This window comes from Mytilus trossulus, chromosome 6 (genome assembly GCF_036588685.1).
Source record: "Mytilus trossulus isolate FHL-02 chromosome 6, PNRI_Mtr1.1.1.hap1, whole genome shotgun sequence".
NCBI lineage: Eukaryota > Metazoa > Mollusca > Bivalvia > Mytilida > Mytilidae > Mytilus > Mytilus trossulus.
The window spans coordinates 80,462,764-80,482,164 of record NC_086378.1 but is presented as its reverse complement, the minus strand read 5'-3'; the positions used below and the strand labels follow the sequence as shown (position 1 = coordinate 80,482,164).

The following is a 19,401-nucleotide window of genomic DNA, read 5'->3' as shown; positions in this document are numbered from 1 at the left end:
TCATTAGAGCTTATGTTTGTCTATGTTTTATATACCATGCCGACTCTAAATAAAGCTTATTTATTATATTTATTTATTTATTTATTTATTTACTGAGGTAAATTGTGCTAATGAGTCTGTGCCTCGGTCTGTGTCAGATATCCCATGCATGTCAGCGGTTTGTATATGTGTTTCCTTGAATGCCATGATAATTCTACAGAACTTGTCAAGTCACGGGTCGACTTCTGTAGAGCTTGACCATGTTGACATTGTTGTCCTTGGTATGTTTTTTGTCGTATTTTGTTGTTGTGTGATTATTTAAGGATTACTGTCTAATTCGTTTTTTGTTGTTGACCGGGTGTCTTATTCGTATTGGTTTTAATTTCAATGAAGATGTTCACGATTTGCATTATCTTGCATTACGTTTCTAAGTTATAAACTTTTTTATGTTTGGCATTAAAACCATTTTATTTCGGAGCCGCGGCAATGTGTACACATGTTTTATCTCTGACTCATTGTAGAAGTTTTGCATGTGTTGATATATATAGCTAATAGCTTATCACATCTCCTTATTTTGAAGGCATATAAACGCAAGTAGCAAGGATGAACACAACTGTTTTATCATCATGAATCCGTACAAAAACCTCAATGATTGTGTTTATTTTATCACTATATTTCAAATTCAGTGTCGTTTTTAGTTATGATTATTTTAGTATCTATTCTTAGTTTAGGTGATATTATTGCATGTCGAGATTAAATGATAAACGTGACTATATCTTTATTACCAAAGTCTATATAAACTATAGGTATACAATTATATCAACATCAATAATACATATAATACATACATAAACACAGACTTTGTGACAGCAGAAGGTGTTGTAGAATAAACAAACATTATTTTAACATTTCGGATCTAAGGTTAAAAGATCTAAATATAAATTTGACTGGTAAACTAAGTATTGATATGATATAGGTGGAGAAAAAACCAATAACGAATACATGGACAATTTTCTAATTAGTGACATGGTGTACACCGTCTAGTTTTCATTCTAAAAGTTCCAAATGTATAGTCTATGATTATATAAGCACATAGAGGCTTCTTGTCATCATAGGGTTGACCCTAAATTAAATGCCCAATGGTGGAACAAAAACAACAAAAGGTAGAAGGAACATCAAAGTGCAAGCTAATTTCATTTCTATATAATTTTTGAAACATATTTTTTTACAAAAGAATTGATCGAACAAACATTCATTGATTTAATCAATACTTAACCCTATAAACCGAACAGCAATACAAATATATTTTGGTAAATTGTATCCTTTGCAGTGGCGTATCCAGAACTCTCATAAAGCGGTTTGGGGTGGGGGTTCACCGTTGGGGAGGGGCGCTGACTGGTCGTAAAAAGGGGGCTCAATCCATGCTCAGTTCTGTGATTCCCTATATAATTAATCAACCAATTTTTTTCCACGAAAAGGGAAAGGCGCCCCTCACGGCCCCCTGAATCCGCCTACATGCTTGAAAGTTCAACTAATATAAAATAAGGAGATTTGGTATTATTTCCAATCTACCAGATCAAGATAGATTTGCATAACATATTATTAACTTGTGCTATGTTTTTAAGTGTACTATATGTTTTTAACTTATGTATGTCATTATGGTATCTTACTATGCATTATATGTTTAAAATTTTGTTGTTTTCATGACTTTTGTATGTGTGTATTGTATTGTGTGTGTGTGTGTGTGTGTGTGTGTATTGTATTTTGTTATTAAGTCGACTTGAAAAGCTCACTAAAGCTTGTCACGGTTATGTAGATTATTGAATATCGACTCTAAATAAAACTTTGAACTTGAACTTGAACTTGAATTTGCATGATCTGAATAACATCATCAGAAGTCCAAGCATTCTATAAAACATCAGTTGTATAAAATTAAAGGAGTGACTCTCTTACCATACGCGAACCGACTCAACCTTAGTCATATCTATAATGACACCTTCTATAATCATTATAGAAGTGGGTAAGTCATTCAAAATATTAATTTTAGAATTTTGTGTCAGTTGTGCTCCAAATAAAACGGAGGAAGATCCTCGGTACATACACCATCATTAGTAACATTACGCTTCCCCTCCATTAAAGGCCCTGAGAAAAACAAAAACGATGTCAAAGAAAAATGCAATTTCCTATGTGAAAAATGAACCAGCTTTTATACAAAAATTTAAAGAGAACGTAGGATACAAAGAAGATGTAGACGTCAATGCAAAGGTTAAGGCCTAAACAGTTTTTTTTTTTTATAATACTATGCTTTCCATTTCAACCTGAGATGTTGGCCACACGGGGGGGGGGGGGGGGGGGGGGGGGGTCTCTTCCTATATAAAGGTATATACATATGTGCCGCTGGAATGGGTCCCTTTTTTGATCCGTCAAATATATCAATGGGGTGCAATTTTGATGTATAATAAGATTGTATATGCATATAGGTACTATTTGAGCAGATAAATATATGAATGGGTTATGATTTCGATGTGAAATATATGTATAGGTAGGGATTTCACAATTATTCAATATATGAATGGGGGTGTTTTTAAAATTCCAGCTGCACACCTGTACCCAAAATCCCATGTTGAGACCCCCCCCCCCCCCCCCCCCCCCCCCCCCCCCCCCCCCGTGGTTGGCCATTTATTGGGGTCTAAAACCATGTAGCATAGTATCACATAGTATCAGTAACTAAAGATCTTAGAAAATTGCATAAAGTAAAAAAGACCTTATATTTAAAAATAAGTATGCATGACTCACTATTTATTATAACCTTTTATTAGGCACATAAGATGCATGTACATGACCTACATGTATATGTAGCTATGGAGCAACGTACAAAGCATTTGATGTAAATACAGTTGTACTTGTTGACAAGTGTGGTTTCATCTGAAAACTGCACAAAACTTGAATTCTGAAAGTTAAATTGTACGTTTAATTGACAAAACTTGTAGTCTTCTTTGTCAATAAAAGCAGTATTACACCATTTTAGTAAAGTTAGAGTTTTTTAGGTAATACATGTATCTTTTTGTTTCAGAAATCAAATTGAGTTTTTGAGATTTTCGGGAAATCAGTGTACAAGTTGTTTCATGTCCTTTTTATGTACATGCATTTGGAGATTAGAATAAATTGTCAAAAGCTGATCCATTGATATTTTTACTGTTATATTTGATAATAAAGAAAACAAAAAAATCATGTGACATTTATATCATTCAAAACTATCATGATGCAGTTGAAGACAGGTTTTAAAAAGAGACATGATGTTGATTTTATTTAACTTAAGTTAGTCTTGAAAAGTATTTTTCAAAATTTTAACTACGGTACATGTGTATAGTTTGACATTATGAATGTGAGTTCTTCCAGTCTATTTGTACATATAAGTATTCCCTGTACAATATTTGTGAGTACCTCAACCTTCCATATCTGTGTGTGCATGCATTTATGCCCTCATTTCTCGTAAACTGCTTAATCACACAAATCTAATATCACTTAAAAAAATTATATATAGGAAGACATAACATTTTGGTTTATTTATAAATTTCAGAGAGCAAAAATGCCAGATTTTGATGAAGATGATGACTCACCAGAGAAGGATGATGAGAAACCAATGGTTGTTGTTCTAAAGAAGGGAGATCTCACTGCTGATGAAGCAAACACTGAACAGAAAGTTCTAGACAGCAAAGCTGATGGTAAGTTAACCAGTAAATAAAAACAAAATCTTATAAAGCACTGAATAAGCATTGATTCTTTGATTGAAGATTGCTTATCGTAGTGTCAGGCTTAAAATGCCATATTGTGAAAAGCAGTCTGTTTCTTTTGATAAAGGTCTAAACATCATGATTGATTTATGGTCCTTTTTAACAGTGATTTTTAATTACTTAGTCAATAATAACTGTCATTGGTATTTTAATAATGATATAGCAGCAACCAAGCTGAAAAAGCTAAAGAATCATTGAAGATTGTGGTTACCATATTGATATACATTTGTACATCTACCTGTACAATTGACACTATTGGTTAATATTATTGTTTTACTGTTGCAATACATTGCAAAGATGAAACTGTAAATTTTTGTAGTTACTTTAACAAAACATAGAAAATAATTGTGGAATAATACAAAAACATCAAAAACGGAACAAATCATTATTGTCTGGAATATTTCTATAAGCACATTTTTATTCCCCATGATAGGGTTATATGTATAAGCCAGGTAATACATGTATTGTGTTACTCATGCATTGCCATCATTCTGTCCTTCTAGAATAAAACAGTGTGGGGACTTTTTGTGTTAAACCTAACAGGAAGCTGAATTTTGCTGCATGAATGTAAAATGATGACATGATGACATTGAGAGCATGTTTGTGTTTCATTGAAGTTGATAATGTTTTGGCAAAATTTCTGCTGACCTTTTTACAATAAACCTACATGCTGATGGGCATTCACACATCTATTTTCCATGGAACCTTTACAACAAGATCACCTTATCTTATTGCCATTTTCAGATGAAGCAATTGCAGATGGTAAAATCACTTTTAAAAAGCCAGAGAAAAGATCAAGTGAATCAACATCAGATCTAAATACAAGCTCAGCCGCCAAAAAGAAGAAAGACTCAATCAAAGCTTTACAATCAAACTCTAAAAAAGTGAAGGACAAAAAATTATTGTCGTTTGGAGATGAAGAAGATGAAGATGACACTTAATATAATTTGTTACTATATTTATGTGTAATTGATGTGAAATATTTTTAAAATACGTAAGATGAAGTAAACTTTTTGGAAATTGGTTGCGAATATTGTTAGGACTTGTCTACTGTGAGGAGAAATGAGAGATTGGAAATCTGTTTAATAAAGTGAAAACTAGAAAATGTTTATAATGATTACAGATATATCAAGTAATATTGTAAGTCTATTACTTGTAACCTATTGTACTAACGTGAACTGAGAAAACAATAAAATGGACAATTGATGTAGCACATCTAATGAACAGGTTTAGTTTATTCTTGAAAAATGTATGGTTGTCTATTAAATGCACTTCATTTGAATTCTGGTGGATACTTGTCGCATTGGCAACCATACCTCATCTTCTTCTGTTTTTTTTATACATGTAATTATGTTTAAATTTGTAAAAAAAACCAGTGTCATTCCTTCATATTATACTTGTTAAATCATTATGATTATTTTTTGAAAATTTTGTTGTAAGAGTACTACAACTTACAATTTTGTATGTATATTTTGTAATATTAATGTCTTTTATAATGCATTTGTTTTGTTTTAAATTCATCATACATGTATGGTTTTTCAAAAAGATTGACCTGCAGGATATACAGTTACTTGTAAAACAACGGATCATTTTCAAGCAATTAAAAAGGGGCATGTCGTTGTGTCCAATCTTGTAAAACTTTCATTAACATGGCATCTATACCAGCTACAGTATACCATATATATTGGCTAAAAAGACAAGTAAGAAATCATTTCATGACTTATTTGAAAGCTCTTTCATCTATTTTAACCACCTTACATGTTTTTGATATTATTTTTTCCATTTTATAATATTATTCGATTCAACCATTTATGATTGAAGTAAGAGGAATTTGACTGTTTGACTGATTGTCTTGTGTGCCTCAAAAGTTGCAGAATGCAAGATCATAGGGAATACAGTAGCACAGCAATATTGTAAACTATTCATATAGAGCATTATATTTTAGATGCAAAAGAAGTGAATGCTTCTTACCTTGTAGGATATGCAGATACCTTATGTTACAAAGTTTCCACCTGGGATATGTTTATTGTCCTAGACCTCATTTTCATGGTTCGGTGAAACAATTTAAAGGAAAAATACAAATACCAATTTAATCACCACACAATAAAGAAAAAAACAGATATGATAGACAACAACTTATGACAATAACTAAACAACAGCCTCCTGACTTAAGACAGGCTTATACATGTTATACAGAATGTGGTAGGGTTAAATAATTTTGTGAGTGTTGAAATCTTCCCTAACTGGAACATTGGTGTAATAGCACAAAAAAATTTGTAAGGGTTTCGCGGAACCCAGTGTCTCGCCTACTTTTGCTGTAAATCACAGGCAACAAAATGAGGAAAAAATCAATAAAAATATTCCTCTTGATGCTATCTTTTGATTGTAAGAAGCTTCTGTCCAAGTTTGGTAAAAATCTAGGATAGTTAATGAATCTTATGAATGTTTTGAAAACTTTAACTGCAGACTGTATGTAATGTTAACTGGAAGAAAATCTAAGTCCATTTAAAAGTAAAATACAGAAAAAAATGGAGTTATTTTTTTACCAAATTTACTTCTTGATACTATCTTATGATCATAAATAAGCTTTTGTCCAAGTTTGGTACAAACCCAGGATAGTTTAAGAAAGGTATTAAAATTTTAAAAACTTTAACCACAGAGTGAATGTAATGTTTCCCAGCAGAAAAACTAAGTCCATTTAACTGTAAAATACAGAAAAAATGGAATTTTATTTTTTACAAAATTTAATTCTGGATACTATCTTGTGATCATAAACACGCTTCTGTCCAAGTTTGGTACAAACCCAGGATAGTTTAAGAAAGTTATTAAAATTTCAAAAACTTTAACCACAGAGTGAATGTAATGTTTCCCAGCAGAAAAACTAAGTCCATTTAACTGTAAAATACAGAAAAAATGGAATTTTATTTTTACAAAATTTACTGCTGGATACTATCTTATGATCATAAACAAGCTTCTGTCCAAGTTTGGTAGAAATGCAGTATTGTATAAGAAAGTTATTAAAATTTCAAAAACTTTAACCACAGAGTGAATATTTGTGGACGCCGCCGCCACCGCCGACGGAATGTAGGATCGCTTAGTCTCGCTTTTTCGACAAAAGTCGAAGGCTCGACAAAAAGAACATACTGTAAATAATCATAAATGGGTTGACTAGTAAGATCTACACGAAGCACAATAATCAGCTAAGAGAAACAAAAGATACAAAGTATTGATCTAAGTGTACCAACAGTAACTGCTAGCTTATTCAATATAGAAAGGAGAAGTGATGATTGCCTTTGAGACAACTATCCACCAAAGTTCAAATGAAGTGGATGTAAGCAATTATAGGCAACCATATGGCCTGCAACAATGAGAAAAAAAACCAACACTGTATAGTTGGTTGTGAAAGGCCCAGACTGGTAAATATGAAACCATTCAATTGAATGAACTAATGGCCTGATTTACAACAAAACAATTTACAAACAACAAATATGACAGGCATGAAATGACAACCATTGAATTACAGGCTTCTGACTAGGGGGAACAGGCACATAATTTTTTTTGTCAATTTCATGGTTCATTGAGTTCTTGAAAAGGTTTTTGGCAAGTGAAATACTTCCCATATTAGAAGTAATAAAATAACTATATTTGATAAATGTGATCCTTGCAAGGTCTATATGTCTTTCCGACAGCAATCACCTTACCTCAACCTTTTTTTTATGGATCAGTAATCAGGATTTAGTATCATGTTATGTGGTGGCACTATGTTGATATTTTGTGGTATGGTCTATTTCTTAGATACTACTATGGATAAATTTATTTTCATGGATTGAGGGAAACTTTCTTTTTCTAGGGTATTTGATTTTTTGGTTTTGACAATCTCAGCATACAAAGCCTATAAAGAATTTGTTGTTCCATGAACATTTGAATTTCGAGGTTCACCTGTAGATACAAAACCCACAAAAATTGGTATCCAGCGAATAATTATGAACTCAGTGTAAGTAATTTGCCATTGTTTTTGGTTTATGGAAAGTGGTATGGTGTACATGTATGTCTGGTAGTTTCATATTGGTCTGTGTTAAGTTACATGGATGTGTCAGTTTATCAGATGCTATAATCAATAGGTCAACTATATTTTGTGAAATGAATGCAAGATGTATATGTTTTCCTGGTATTTTTCATATGACCTTGACCTCATTTTCATGGTACATTGGTCAATGTTAAGATTTTTGTGTTTTGATCTAATTCTCAGGTACTATAAGCACTATTTTGGGTGGATGGATCGATTGTTAGGTTTTCATGTTTTCTACCAATTAATTTGGGAAGGAGATAAATAAAGAAACGGTTATCATATTTCTATGATTTATTAACCATGAAATATATATATAATAAATCTTCATTTCAATAAATAAATCAGATATCTTTTCAATGTTATAAATATAGACAGTATCACATAAACTCAACATAAAAATAAGAGTGAGAAAAAGATCATGTGATATAATTCAATAAATAAATAAAATGCAATTACATCAATTTTTAAGGACGGAATTTTTAAGTAAAATTAATCATTAATGTAAGAACTAGAATGTAAAATTAGACGGAATGTTAGAGATTTAACCTGTGGTATTAACTCTCAATATAAATAAGAAATAACAATCAGTATAAAAACATAAAAAATCAAATTTCAAAAATATCACAGTCTTTGGAAAATTGTTTAGCTGAAATCATTGTTAGCACTTTATGGTGTGACACCTTTTAGGTAAAACACCCATTGGGCATTAGATGTGCCTCCGGCTGACTTAAGACAGGTTACAATTAGTTTTCCCATGACCTGAGCCTTTGATCCACTATCATTGCCATGGAAACCTACTCCAATTCTCTGATCTCTTGGTCCACGAACAGTGTCACTTTGTTTTGTTACGTAAAACAACTCATTATCAACTTGATAAGTGAAAGAGGTTTGTCCATGGAAAACATTTCTAAATGGAATATTGGTTGTCTGCCCAGATTTGATAATAAATGGTCCTTGTGGTTTAGCAGCTACACATGTTCCATACAGTGGGAAGATATATTCTCCACTTGTTGGGGAACTGATTGTTAGTATTCCTTTATGTTCTCCTAACTGTGAAGGTTCAAAGGTTACATCCACGGAAACGTCAGTTCCACCCACTGATCCAGGAACAGCAGCAACAGTTTTATCCACATGGAAGTTGTGATGATTATCAACCTGAAACAGTGGAGAAAGAATTAAGCTAAAACTTGTTACTTGAATGTTATAATATACAAACTTAAAATGATATAATATAAAAGATACCTGCATGTAAAAAATATGTCTGTATCTATTTTTTTCTGTTCTATATTAACAAGACATGTATAGACTTTTTAAAACGATCTGTACATTTTTAACATTTAGACAGAATCATAAATGTTTTTCAAACATTATTTTTCAAACATTATTTTTCAAACATTATTTTTCAAACATTATTTTTCAAACATTGTTTTTCAAAAAGGTGGTTACAATCAATCTTTGTTCATTGTAAGGAAACAGCAATCTCATTTTCTTTTTCTTTTTAATTTCCACGATTGTCATGAAATGGTCTCATGTGATAAACTTTCTACTCTACATACCTTGCAGGTGTAATCTGGTTTTGTTTGTTTTGAGAAGTTAAGGAACTTTGCCATGGAAACCTGGTTATTTCCCAGACAGCAGTGGAAATACAAGGCTTTCTCTGGACCAGCTGGCGTGGCCTTAAGATTAACCTCATAGGTGTAAGTTCCAAGGTCATTGCTGGTAAACTCTATTTTACCAGAAGTTTCTCCAACCTTTAAGGGGAGATAACTGAATGTGCAGACATGCTGAAATAGAAGATGCAAGATATTTTAATATCATTTAAGATTTTTTTTTCAGTTTAGTAGCGATATATAACAATTTTCTAGCAGACATAATATATGTTATCTTTTGACCTGGAACCTACAAAGAACTTTTCAACAGTACAGTGGAGTCCCCGGTGTCCGCGCGGCCCGTGATATCGCGCATTAGCTGATTTTGTCATATCAACACAGTAACACATACAAAATCGTTCTTGTTATTGTTTTAGCCTTCCGAAGGGATAAAAAAGAATAAAATTGATAAGTTCAAGAATTAATTAATAACTGCAATCCCGTGATTTACCATATTTGGCCAATTTCCATTAAAAAAAAATACATCACCGGATTATTTTTGTTTTATTTAAGTCAAATTAATATCAGATTGAAATATGTTTTGCTCTACATCCTTGGAAGTGTGTTTTGTACAAACTCAGCTATATTTCGTAGTATAAAATCTTTCCTTTATTTCAAATAAGCTATTTTTGGAAGGCATGCGCGAAATCACCGGACATTGGAGGAACTCTCAGAATAGGGGTTTTCCTAATTTTGGACACACATTACACAAAATCTAAAGGATGAAACCATACAAACAGAAGATTTTATGAAATAAAAGTATGTTATGAATGTGTTCACACAAAATTATCCAATTAGTGGTTTTATCAGTTGAATGAAGTGAAGTCATAAGTCTTAGGTGCGCGGATACACCGGACCGCACCGTACTTAGAATAGAATAGTAAAAACAAGAGAATCAACAGATAAAACCATTTAAATTATTTTTCTTTAGAAATTTGGCAGAACAGCTTTAACAAGAGGCTGTCACAACGACAGCAAACCGGATTTATTAGCATTTATTTGTGTCATGGCAATATCACAAGAACCATTATTGATGATTGTTGAAAGTGAAAATTGTCAATATCAAATTTGACCTCTATTTTGTCATCAGTATCAACATATTAAAATTTGAAAAGCTTAGATTGAATGGTTCGTGAGTAAATGCAACAACGTGAATGGAAACACCATTTTACGATCTTTCAAGAACCATAACTCCTGAACGGTAAAAGTCAAAATGGTCATTATTGAACTTGACCTCCATTTAGTCATCAGTTACAACATATTAAAATTTTAAAAGCTTTGGTAGAACAGTTCATGCGTAAATGCACGGACCCGACTGGAAACACCATTTTACAATCTTTCAAGAACCATAACTCCTAAACGGTAAAAGTCCAAGTCATCATTATTGAACTTGACCTCTATTTTGTCATCGGTAACAACATATTAGAATTTGAAAAGCTTTGGTTGAATGGTTCATGAGAAAATGCACGGACACGACTGGAAACATCATTTTTCAATCTTTCAAGAACTATAACTCCTGAACAGTAAAAGTCAAAATTGTCATTATTGAACTTGACCTCCATTTTGTCACCAGTAACAACATATTAAAATTTGGGAAGCTTTGGTAGGACAGTTCATGCGTAAATGCACGGACACGACTGGAAACGCCATTTTTCAATCTTTCAAGAACCATAACTCCTGAACAGTAAAGGTCAAAATCGCCATTATTGTACTTGACCTTCATTTAGTTGTAAGTAACAACATATTAAAATTTTAAAAGCTTTGGTTGAACGGTTCATGAGTTAATGCAAGGACAACATTTGATTGCCATCCGCCCGCCGAGCATCCCCAAATCACAAAAATCCGGTTAAAATACAAATTAAAACATTATTTTTTCACTTTTGAAACATATTAACTAACCTTAGATCCTTTCTGTACTACAAACTGGCTTGGTATCTGTATTTCTGATGGACAGGTGACACTGAAGGTAACTGGGGTATCCAGAGGGTTTTCCAGGGTAATTTTATGTTCCAATGTCTTCCTGACGGGTGTACTGAGATCTATAGTACCCATGATGTTAGGTTTGATTGCTTTGAAGGACACATCATAGACAACATACTCTCCAGACTTCTCGTTGGTAAAGGTGATCTACAGATACACAAAATATAATTGATTTTTATTCAAATCTTTAACATTATATCTTATATATGCATGTACATTTTACATTCATTTTTAATTTTTTTCACCATGGTTGATTTTACATCAGTATTTTATGGTATGTTTATTATATACATCTGAATGAACAATTTGACCATTTATTTTTACAATTTTGGATATAGTAAAATTTCATCTTTCTAAATAATTAGAAATGTGCTTGATCAGTATCAACTATCCAAGCTTTTATCAAATAACTTGATAACAAAAACATAAAAAAATTGACATTTTTTTTTCTATTTAAAATATCAGTGAAGTATTTTTTTGTCTATTGTTAATGAGTGTATGTCAACCTCTAAATGTCTTTTGATTTTTTGTGTTATTGGGTTACTGTCTCATTGACACACAACCAATGTCTCTTTCTATAAATATTTCTAAAAAGATTTTTTTAATTCCTTCCCTATTTATAGAATGTATTGAAAATGTCCTAACACAGTACCAGAGAAACAATACATACCTTCATTTGTGTTGCCCCTTCCTTATAGAAGTACATTGCCAATTTAAAATCTTTGGATCCACTAGCTGGTACATCCAAATAATGCATGTGTTCAATAGATGTGGAGGCATCTTTCTTCATATCCTCTCGTGTCACTTTAAATCTGAAAATGGAGGTATTTGTGAGAAAATCAATGAAGATATAAAGGTACACTGACAAAGAGGACGGTTAGTGGATTTAAAATAAATCATGATTTGTGTATGTGTACACTGTTTACTAAGTAAGTTATTAAATAATAATCTATTTAAATACTCTATTTGCTTGTGTTGTTTTAACCCTTCAAATTAGCTGTGTGATAATTCTAATACATGTACTGGTAATAGTTTAAGTCATTTAAAAAACTAATTATACTGCATTTTTTACACTTAAATTGTGTAAGTTATTTAAATTCTTGGTCATTCAAAAGTTTTGTTGTATATATTTTATGTGGTAAAAATTACCTCTGTGGTTGTTTGAGCCAGTTATTAACTGGAAGAAGTGTTGTATATATTTTATGTGGTATAAGTTACCTCTGTGGTTGTTTGAGCCAGTTGTTGACTGGAAGTAGTGTTGTATATATTTTATGTGGTATAAGTTACCTCTGTGGTTGTTTGAGCCAGTTATTAACTGGAAGAAGTGTTGTATATATTTTATGTGGTATAAGTTACCTCTGAGGTTGTTTGAGCCAGTTGTTGACTGGAAGTAGTGTTGTATATATTTTATGTGGTAAAAATTACCTCTGTGGTTGTTTGAGCCAGTTATTAACTGGAAGAAGTGTTGTATATATTTTATGTGGTATAAGTTGACTCTGTGGTTGTTTGAGCCAGTTGTTGACTGGAAGTAGTGTTGTATATATTTTATGTGGTATAAGTTACCTCTGTGGTTGTTTGAGCCAGTTATTAACTGGAAGAAGTGTTGTATATATTTTATGTGGTATAAGTTACCTCTGAGGTTGTTTGAGCCAGTTGTTGACTGGAAGTAGTGTTGTATATATTTTATGTGGTATAAGTTACCTCTGTGGTTGTTTGAGCCAGTTATTAACTGGAAGTAGTGTTGTATATATTTTAAATATGGTATAAGTTACCTCTGTGGTTGTTTGAGCCAGTTGTTGACTGGAAGTAGTGTTGTATATATTTTAAATATGGTATAAGTTACCTCTGTGGTTGTTTGAGCCAGTTGTTGACTGGAAGTAGTGTTGTATATATTTTAAATATGGTATAAGTTACCTCTGTGGTTGTTTGAGCCAGTTATTAACTGGAAGAAGTGTTGTATATATTTTATATGGTATAAGTTACCTCTGAGGTTGTTTGAGCCAGTTATTAACTGGAAGAAGTGTTGTATATATTTTATGTGGTATAAGTTACCTCTGTGGTTGTTTGAGCCAGTTGTTGACTGGCAGTAGTTCTGTGTACCAGACTTTACAAGGAACCTCTACTGGTTTATGTATGATTGGTTTTGGTGCTTCAGCGGTACCAGTTAAGGTCCAGAATAAACCACTTCCATCAGGTGTTGGGAAGAATATGGATCCCTGTGATAGTAAAAGGAAACAACATTAAGATATGTATAATTTTTGTTGATAAAACAAGGTTTCCCCGATATTTGCATTTTTTTTCATTTAGTCAGTTGTATTTGTGCAATTTCAGATTATTTCAAATTAATAAACAAAAAAGCTATTTTCTCAAGAAAAACAAAACTGCAAAATCAAAGCACCAATATAGAAACACTTGCTACAATTTCTAATAAGAAAGATCTATAGAAATGAAGATCTTAATTTATATTATATAACCAAGGTCATTTACAATCTTTATTGGTACTCACAGTGTCTTTGATGCCATCATGTGTCATTTTTACTGGTTTATATGAGATTGCATAATTTTCTGCCTTCAGAGCATCCACCTTGAAAGTTGTAGATCCACTCCACTGGTCCCCTGTTATTATAGGACGTAAAAGCCAGGACTGGTTTGTGCCATTTCTCACAGTTATTGTTTTGGTATCTTCCTCTCTGACTGGAACCATGAAAGGATGTAATGATTGACTTTCTCTGGGGTTGATGGCTGTACAGCTACCTGTCAAGGTCAAGGTTACTGGTTTGTGAATGCCACCGTCAATGAAGCACTGCAAATTCTGAAATGATAACAAATAGAACATATAAGTATCAGTATACTGCTAGAATTTCTGCTTGTGAAATTTGAAAATCTCTTTAAATGCACCAATAAATTTACTTATTTACTCAAAATAAGATTTCCATGAGAGTATAAATGAAATGATTAAACATCATTATGAGTCCATAGATAAATACATGATTTCTCAATTTTGCTTTGCCCCAAAACTTATGCATCACAAAGTAAATACCCTGTATATTTATATTACATTGTCCTATGACACATTTTCTCCCTCAAATTGGAGTCATGTGTATTCAAAATATTAAAGGTGAAAGATGTTCTGTTCAAAATTACTCTAGTAACAATAAGCAAACTGATTCTTACATCATATCTGATGTCCTTTTTCTCTTGCTTTGGTTCAAAGGTCACCTCAAAAGTAACTTCCATACCAGGTGTGATGTAACCTTCTACAGGGTAGATATTGAAGTCTGGTCTAAATCTCTTTATATCCCAGGTAAATCTAAATAGAAGTAATTGTTATAAATAAACATCCTGATATAGGGTAGATAATCATTTAAAAGGTTGAAAAATACACAATCGATTCTAAATTTTAAATGGAAGATAACTTTAGAATTATTTATTCATGGGTGATACCCATAATAAAGAAATTGTTTAAGGTGTTTGCTTATAGTGAAACAAAATTTTGAAATGCTTTTTGATGTCAGATTATTAATGTTATACCTTATAGATTATCATTCAAATATTTCATATTTTTAATTCCTAAACAAAATATTCCATCATCTTATCTTTCATTAAAAAGGTCATCTACAGATTCAGTTATTTTCATGGGTATCAATTTTGGTTGATTTAAGTTATAAATTTTTCAAAGATATTCAATTTAAAGATGTAACCAAATTCTGCATACAAGCATACAGAAATTTAGTATTTAGTTGAATATTTAAATGTGGTTAACATTTTGCTACAAAAGCCACTTAAATTGATAATAATGAATCCACATCTTAAAGAAACTATACATACTTAGCATTCATGTCCCCAGTGTTTGTCATCACAATCTTCTTTGAAGTGGAGCTATTTTTAAACACACTACCAAATGGTATAGCAGTGGTATCCAAGTTAATCTCCATACCCAATACACATCCTTTAATGGCAAATAATGGCTGAGAATGTCCAGCACATTCCATGTAAACCTTTAAAAAACAAATATAGCAAACTTAAGAACTAATTTAAACCAAATTGGTTTAGATTTATATAAAGGAGTTAATTAGATAGAAACTTACTGACAGAGTCATCATCATTCTCTAATGTTGATATTTGTATTTTGAGATTAAATCTAATATCAATTTTATCAATCTTTATCTAAATAGAGAAGATGTCACTTTTTAAGATATAAAGAACTATTTTCTAATAGAAAAGAATATTATTTGGATAAAGTAAATATTATACAATTACTGTCTTTTGGTGAGGTAAATGTGTGGTTTTATTGACTTTTGAAAAACTGATATTCACTGAGGCCAACGGCCGAAGTGAATATCAGTTTTTCAAAAGTCAATAAAACCACATGTTTACTGAAACAAAAGACAGTAAATGTTTTATTCCATATTCCGAGAGAAATTAATGTAATGGAAAATATTTACCAAAACCAATTGTACATCAAACGTTTTTTTACCAAAATTATACACGTAAAAGCACGCGACGTTTTGCGCGGTGAATATCTTTTTTCCGCAGGTGAATATGCTTATTTATTCAAAATCCCATTCATATAGAAAAACCTACTAATATTTTATCAATATGGAATAACATGATTTCTTGATTTACAAAACAAGGAAATTAGTTTCATTTCAAATCGTAACCACAACAATTTCAATCCATTTCATACCTCTTCTGTAAACTGTGGGATTCTGTGTTTATTGTTGAGTTTAACTATGACATTACATGTTCCACCTTTGCCCTCCAGTGTTATATTCTCTGTAGGTGTGATAGACAACGCATTGGTCTGTTGTAATGCCAGTGTGGTGGGTGTCAGAGCCAGTTTAAATGTGATTGGTGCTGGACTGTTATTGACAACTGGTACTAGTGGAGGTTTCTTAAGCTTGCCTCCAACAACCAGTGATCCTAAGTTTATAATTGACTCAGGAACCTCAATCTGAAATGAAAGAAATATATATTGAATAAACTGTATTGACTAATTTCTTGGATGAAAAATGATCTTCAAAAGTTTTCTCTAATTTAGAATGGAATTGAAGTGAATGCACACAATGAATCTTATCATATAATTATAAGATCTGTAAATATTTCTAAAATATGTTAAAAATTTTCAAATTACAACTTAAAGTTAGTTGGATTAAAAACCCAATTCAACCAGGTCATATTTGTTTATGTTGTTTGGAAATAATTCACAAATGCCAAATAACAATTTCCATAGATAGTAAAAAGATGATTTTGTTCAGTGTTTCAATGCTGTATTACATATTGAATCTGTTTAATGAAAGTCAGTAATTGCTTACTGTAAATTCAGAAATTATTGTGTTGTTTTTATTATTGCCAAAAAATGCAACAAGGTTAAAACGCAATAATTTAAACTCTTCTTTTGAGTTTTTTATATGAATTATATAAGGATTTTTCTCAATATTGCAAAAATTAAAACAGCATTTTTGTCTAAAATGTCAAAATCAAATGATAAATGCACACAGTAATCTGATAAACGATGTACAAACCTTCATTTCAGTTCCAGTCCCAATAATCGTAACACTGTTTCTAGAAAGTCCATTAATTTCAAATATAATCTGTTCTTTATACACTCTTGCCTCCCTTGGATAGAATGTAAACAATACATCTATTGACTGGCCTGATGGAATCACACAAGGCTTGAAGTTATGATGCAGATGATCGGTTGGCACATATAAACAATTTACACTAATGTCTTTTCTATCCTTATTGGTCAGTTTCAGCACCTTATTACGATCTGGCATTCCTGCCTTGTAGATGAAACAATTTCCAAAGTTGTACGATTGGAAAGAGAAATGAAGTCCTGGAGTTACGCCCAGTCCTTCAAGTCCAATACTGTATGTTGGTCCATTCTTTATCTAAAAGTACAACAAGGGAAAAATATGTATTATTAGTATATATATATATATTTTATATAGGTATTTATTCAACACTTTTTATAATTGATTCAGTTTCATATAGATTTAAACAAGTGAAAACATATGTTTTGATACCACAGCAAATAACTGACATTATATCAAACAATTTAAACTTTTATATTTACATTAAATTTCTTATTCTTTAAATTATTACTTGTTGCATGATCCTCTTTAAATTTTTCCCAATGTTATAATAATTCAGACTTTGAATTAGTTTGAAACTGCATTGTTAAATTATAAACTTAAACTTTTCTTTTATCCTCTAAACCTTTTTTTTCTTTGGTTCATTTTAAAATTATTACCTTCAGAACAAGTTCACAGTCCTTAAGTGTTGTACGACTAGGAGGACAAAAGACAAGTCTGCAGACAGCTTTCTCTCCATGGAGAACCCCACCACGGCCTGGTGTGATGGAAACCATATCTTTCTTCTGAGAGCTCATGTTCATCTCCCATTCATAGTCAAAGTTAAACTTTCCAGAGTTTATGATAGTTAGGTTTCTTATCTGTTGTTCATTTACCTCAACCTGTAAAGAGCACAGATTAATTAGAGCAAACTGCATGCCCTTAGAGAGGTACATAAAGTTGTAAACTTCGTTTATTACTTGTTTTCAGACTGATAAACATGCTGTTTCATAAAACATCTTAGTGTTTGATCTAAGAAAAAGAAAAAAAATATCAAACAAAACAGTCTTTACACAATACATATAGAATACTTTATCTAAGCTCTACGATGAGTCTTACTCATAAATCATATTGATTTTTTATCCTGAAACGAATTTTGTCCATTTGAACATTTCAAGAAATATCACCATTTACAGTATTTTTTTCTGATGATGTGAAGAGTTTTAATGCCATAGATAAAACGTGATTGTAGACTTTCTAATGCGATAGATCAATGGTGCAAAATAAAAGTATCATCCTACTTTAGTCTTGAAATATTGTATTTTTATATAGATTCTATTTCTGATTGCTTACCTCTCCAAAGCGGATTATATTCATGCCATTGCATATAAGTTCTTCGACTCGTCCTTGAGAATCCTCACAGAGTAAAGTAGAATTCATAGAATAACCTTCAGCCTTGACATTCAGAGTAACTGGTGTAACCTTCCTCTTAACTTTACATATAATGTTGAAATTTACTTCCTTGTCTGAATTTGGGGCAAAATGCAACTGTATTGGTGCCCTGAAATAAATAAATTGAATGTATTTTTAGAAACAATGAAAAAGTAGATTTATATTTGATTGACATACAATTTTCAAACAATATCTATAAATACTGCCATAGCTTTCTTGTAAATCTTGCATCTCATCCATTTGTTAAGTTTCCCAATGATGAAATATGGTTAAAACAATAGCATGATTTTGAAATCAAAAGAGTGTTTGCCTTTTACTGAATTTATTTAACTGAAATATCACCAGAGTTATCTCCCATTACATATTTTTTGTTGGTGTAAAAAAGAAGTAAAATTATCATGCAACACTAATAATACCTTGATTTAGGTGGAATAATTCCAGTCATTGGTTCCACCTGAATGTGGGCGGAGAAACCGGCTGAGTGACAGGAATCTTGTTCCATTACATAGGAGAAAGCCTCATCTTCGTTGTTGATGATGTAAACACTTTTTGTTGCTGCATGTCCTATAAAATAACATATCAGTGTTATATCATATTTCATGAAAATAAGAGGGAATCTTTCTTTAAAACCCTGTAAATTCTGAAATTTTTATGAGTTTTTTTTCTTGCAAAATTTGAAAATTACATATTTTATAATGAATGAAGACTGCATTTTCGAATTTGATTTCATTACTTGTATGCAGCAATATCAAAACTAATCTCATCTTTTTGAACATTGGAGCAACAAGCACAATAATAATTTATATTGTATTCAAACTTTTAAACTAAGATACAAATGGTAAATGCCTCAATATGATTTTTTTTTTTTTTTGAACGCATCTAAATAATGAAAGAAATTTCTG

General features: G+C 31.6%; 2 protein-coding genes across 3 annotated transcripts in view; one reads left to right on the top strand and one right to left on the bottom strand.

Moving 5' to 3' along the window:
* The first annotated feature begins 2,080 nt into the window (after nt 1-2,080).
* LOC134721976 (uncharacterized protein KIAA1143 homolog) lies at nt 2,081-5,269 on the top strand. Its single transcript, XM_063585356.1, has 3 exons — nt 2,081-2,244; nt 3,560-3,704; nt 4,518-5,269. The coding sequence occupies exons 1-3, from the start codon at nt 2,140-2,142 to the stop codon at nt 4,712-4,714; spliced, it is 447 nt and encodes a 148-aa protein (XP_063441426.1). The 5' UTR covers nt 2,081-2,139; the 3' UTR covers nt 4,715-5,269.
* Nucleotides 5,270-8,471: 3,202 nt separating this feature from the next.
* Nucleotides 8,472-19,401, bottom strand: part of LOC134721973 (hydrocephalus-inducing protein homolog) — a 64,965-nt gene continuing 54,035 nt past the window's right edge. For both annotated transcript variants that reach the window (XM_063585352.1, XM_063585353.1), the window contains 13 exons: nt 18,916-19,063; nt 18,401-18,608; nt 17,728-17,949; nt 16,997-17,365; nt 16,159-16,425; nt 15,300-15,469; nt 14,646-14,781; nt 13,978-14,283; nt 13,524-13,687; nt 12,142-12,283; nt 11,391-11,618; nt 9,399-9,626; nt 8,472-8,997 (listed from right to left, as the gene is read on the bottom strand). In XM_063585352.1, the coding sequence (XP_063441422.1) occupies nt 8,509-8,997; nt 9,399-9,626; nt 11,391-11,618; nt 12,142-12,283; nt 13,524-13,687; nt 13,978-14,283; nt 14,646-14,781; nt 15,300-15,469; nt 16,159-16,425; nt 16,997-17,365; nt 17,728-17,949; nt 18,401-18,608; nt 18,916-19,063 (3,077 nt within the window). In that variant the 3' untranslated portion in view covers nt 8,472-8,508. The remainder of the gene's footprint in view (nt 8,998-9,398; nt 9,627-11,390; nt 11,619-12,141; nt 12,284-13,523; nt 13,688-13,977; nt 14,284-14,645; nt 14,782-15,299; nt 15,470-16,158; nt 16,426-16,996; nt 17,366-17,727; nt 17,950-18,400; nt 18,609-18,915; nt 19,064-19,401) is intronic.

What these genes read in the sequence shown, in the direction of transcription:
- LOC134721976 (XM_063585356.1), top strand. Translation starts at nt 2,140, where the DNA reads ATGTCAAAGAAAAATGCAATTTCCTATGTGAAAAATGAACCAGCTTTT. An exon ending in ATGTAGACGTCAATGCAAAG is followed by an intron (nt 2,245 to 3,559) that starts GTTAAGGCCTAA and finishes TATAAATTTCAG; the next exon opens with AGAGCAAAAATGCCAGATTT. An exon ending in TCTAGACAGCAAAGCTGATG is followed by an intron (nt 3,705 to 4,517) that starts GTAAGTTAACCA and finishes TGCCATTTTCAG; the next exon opens with ATGAAGCAATTGCAGATGGT.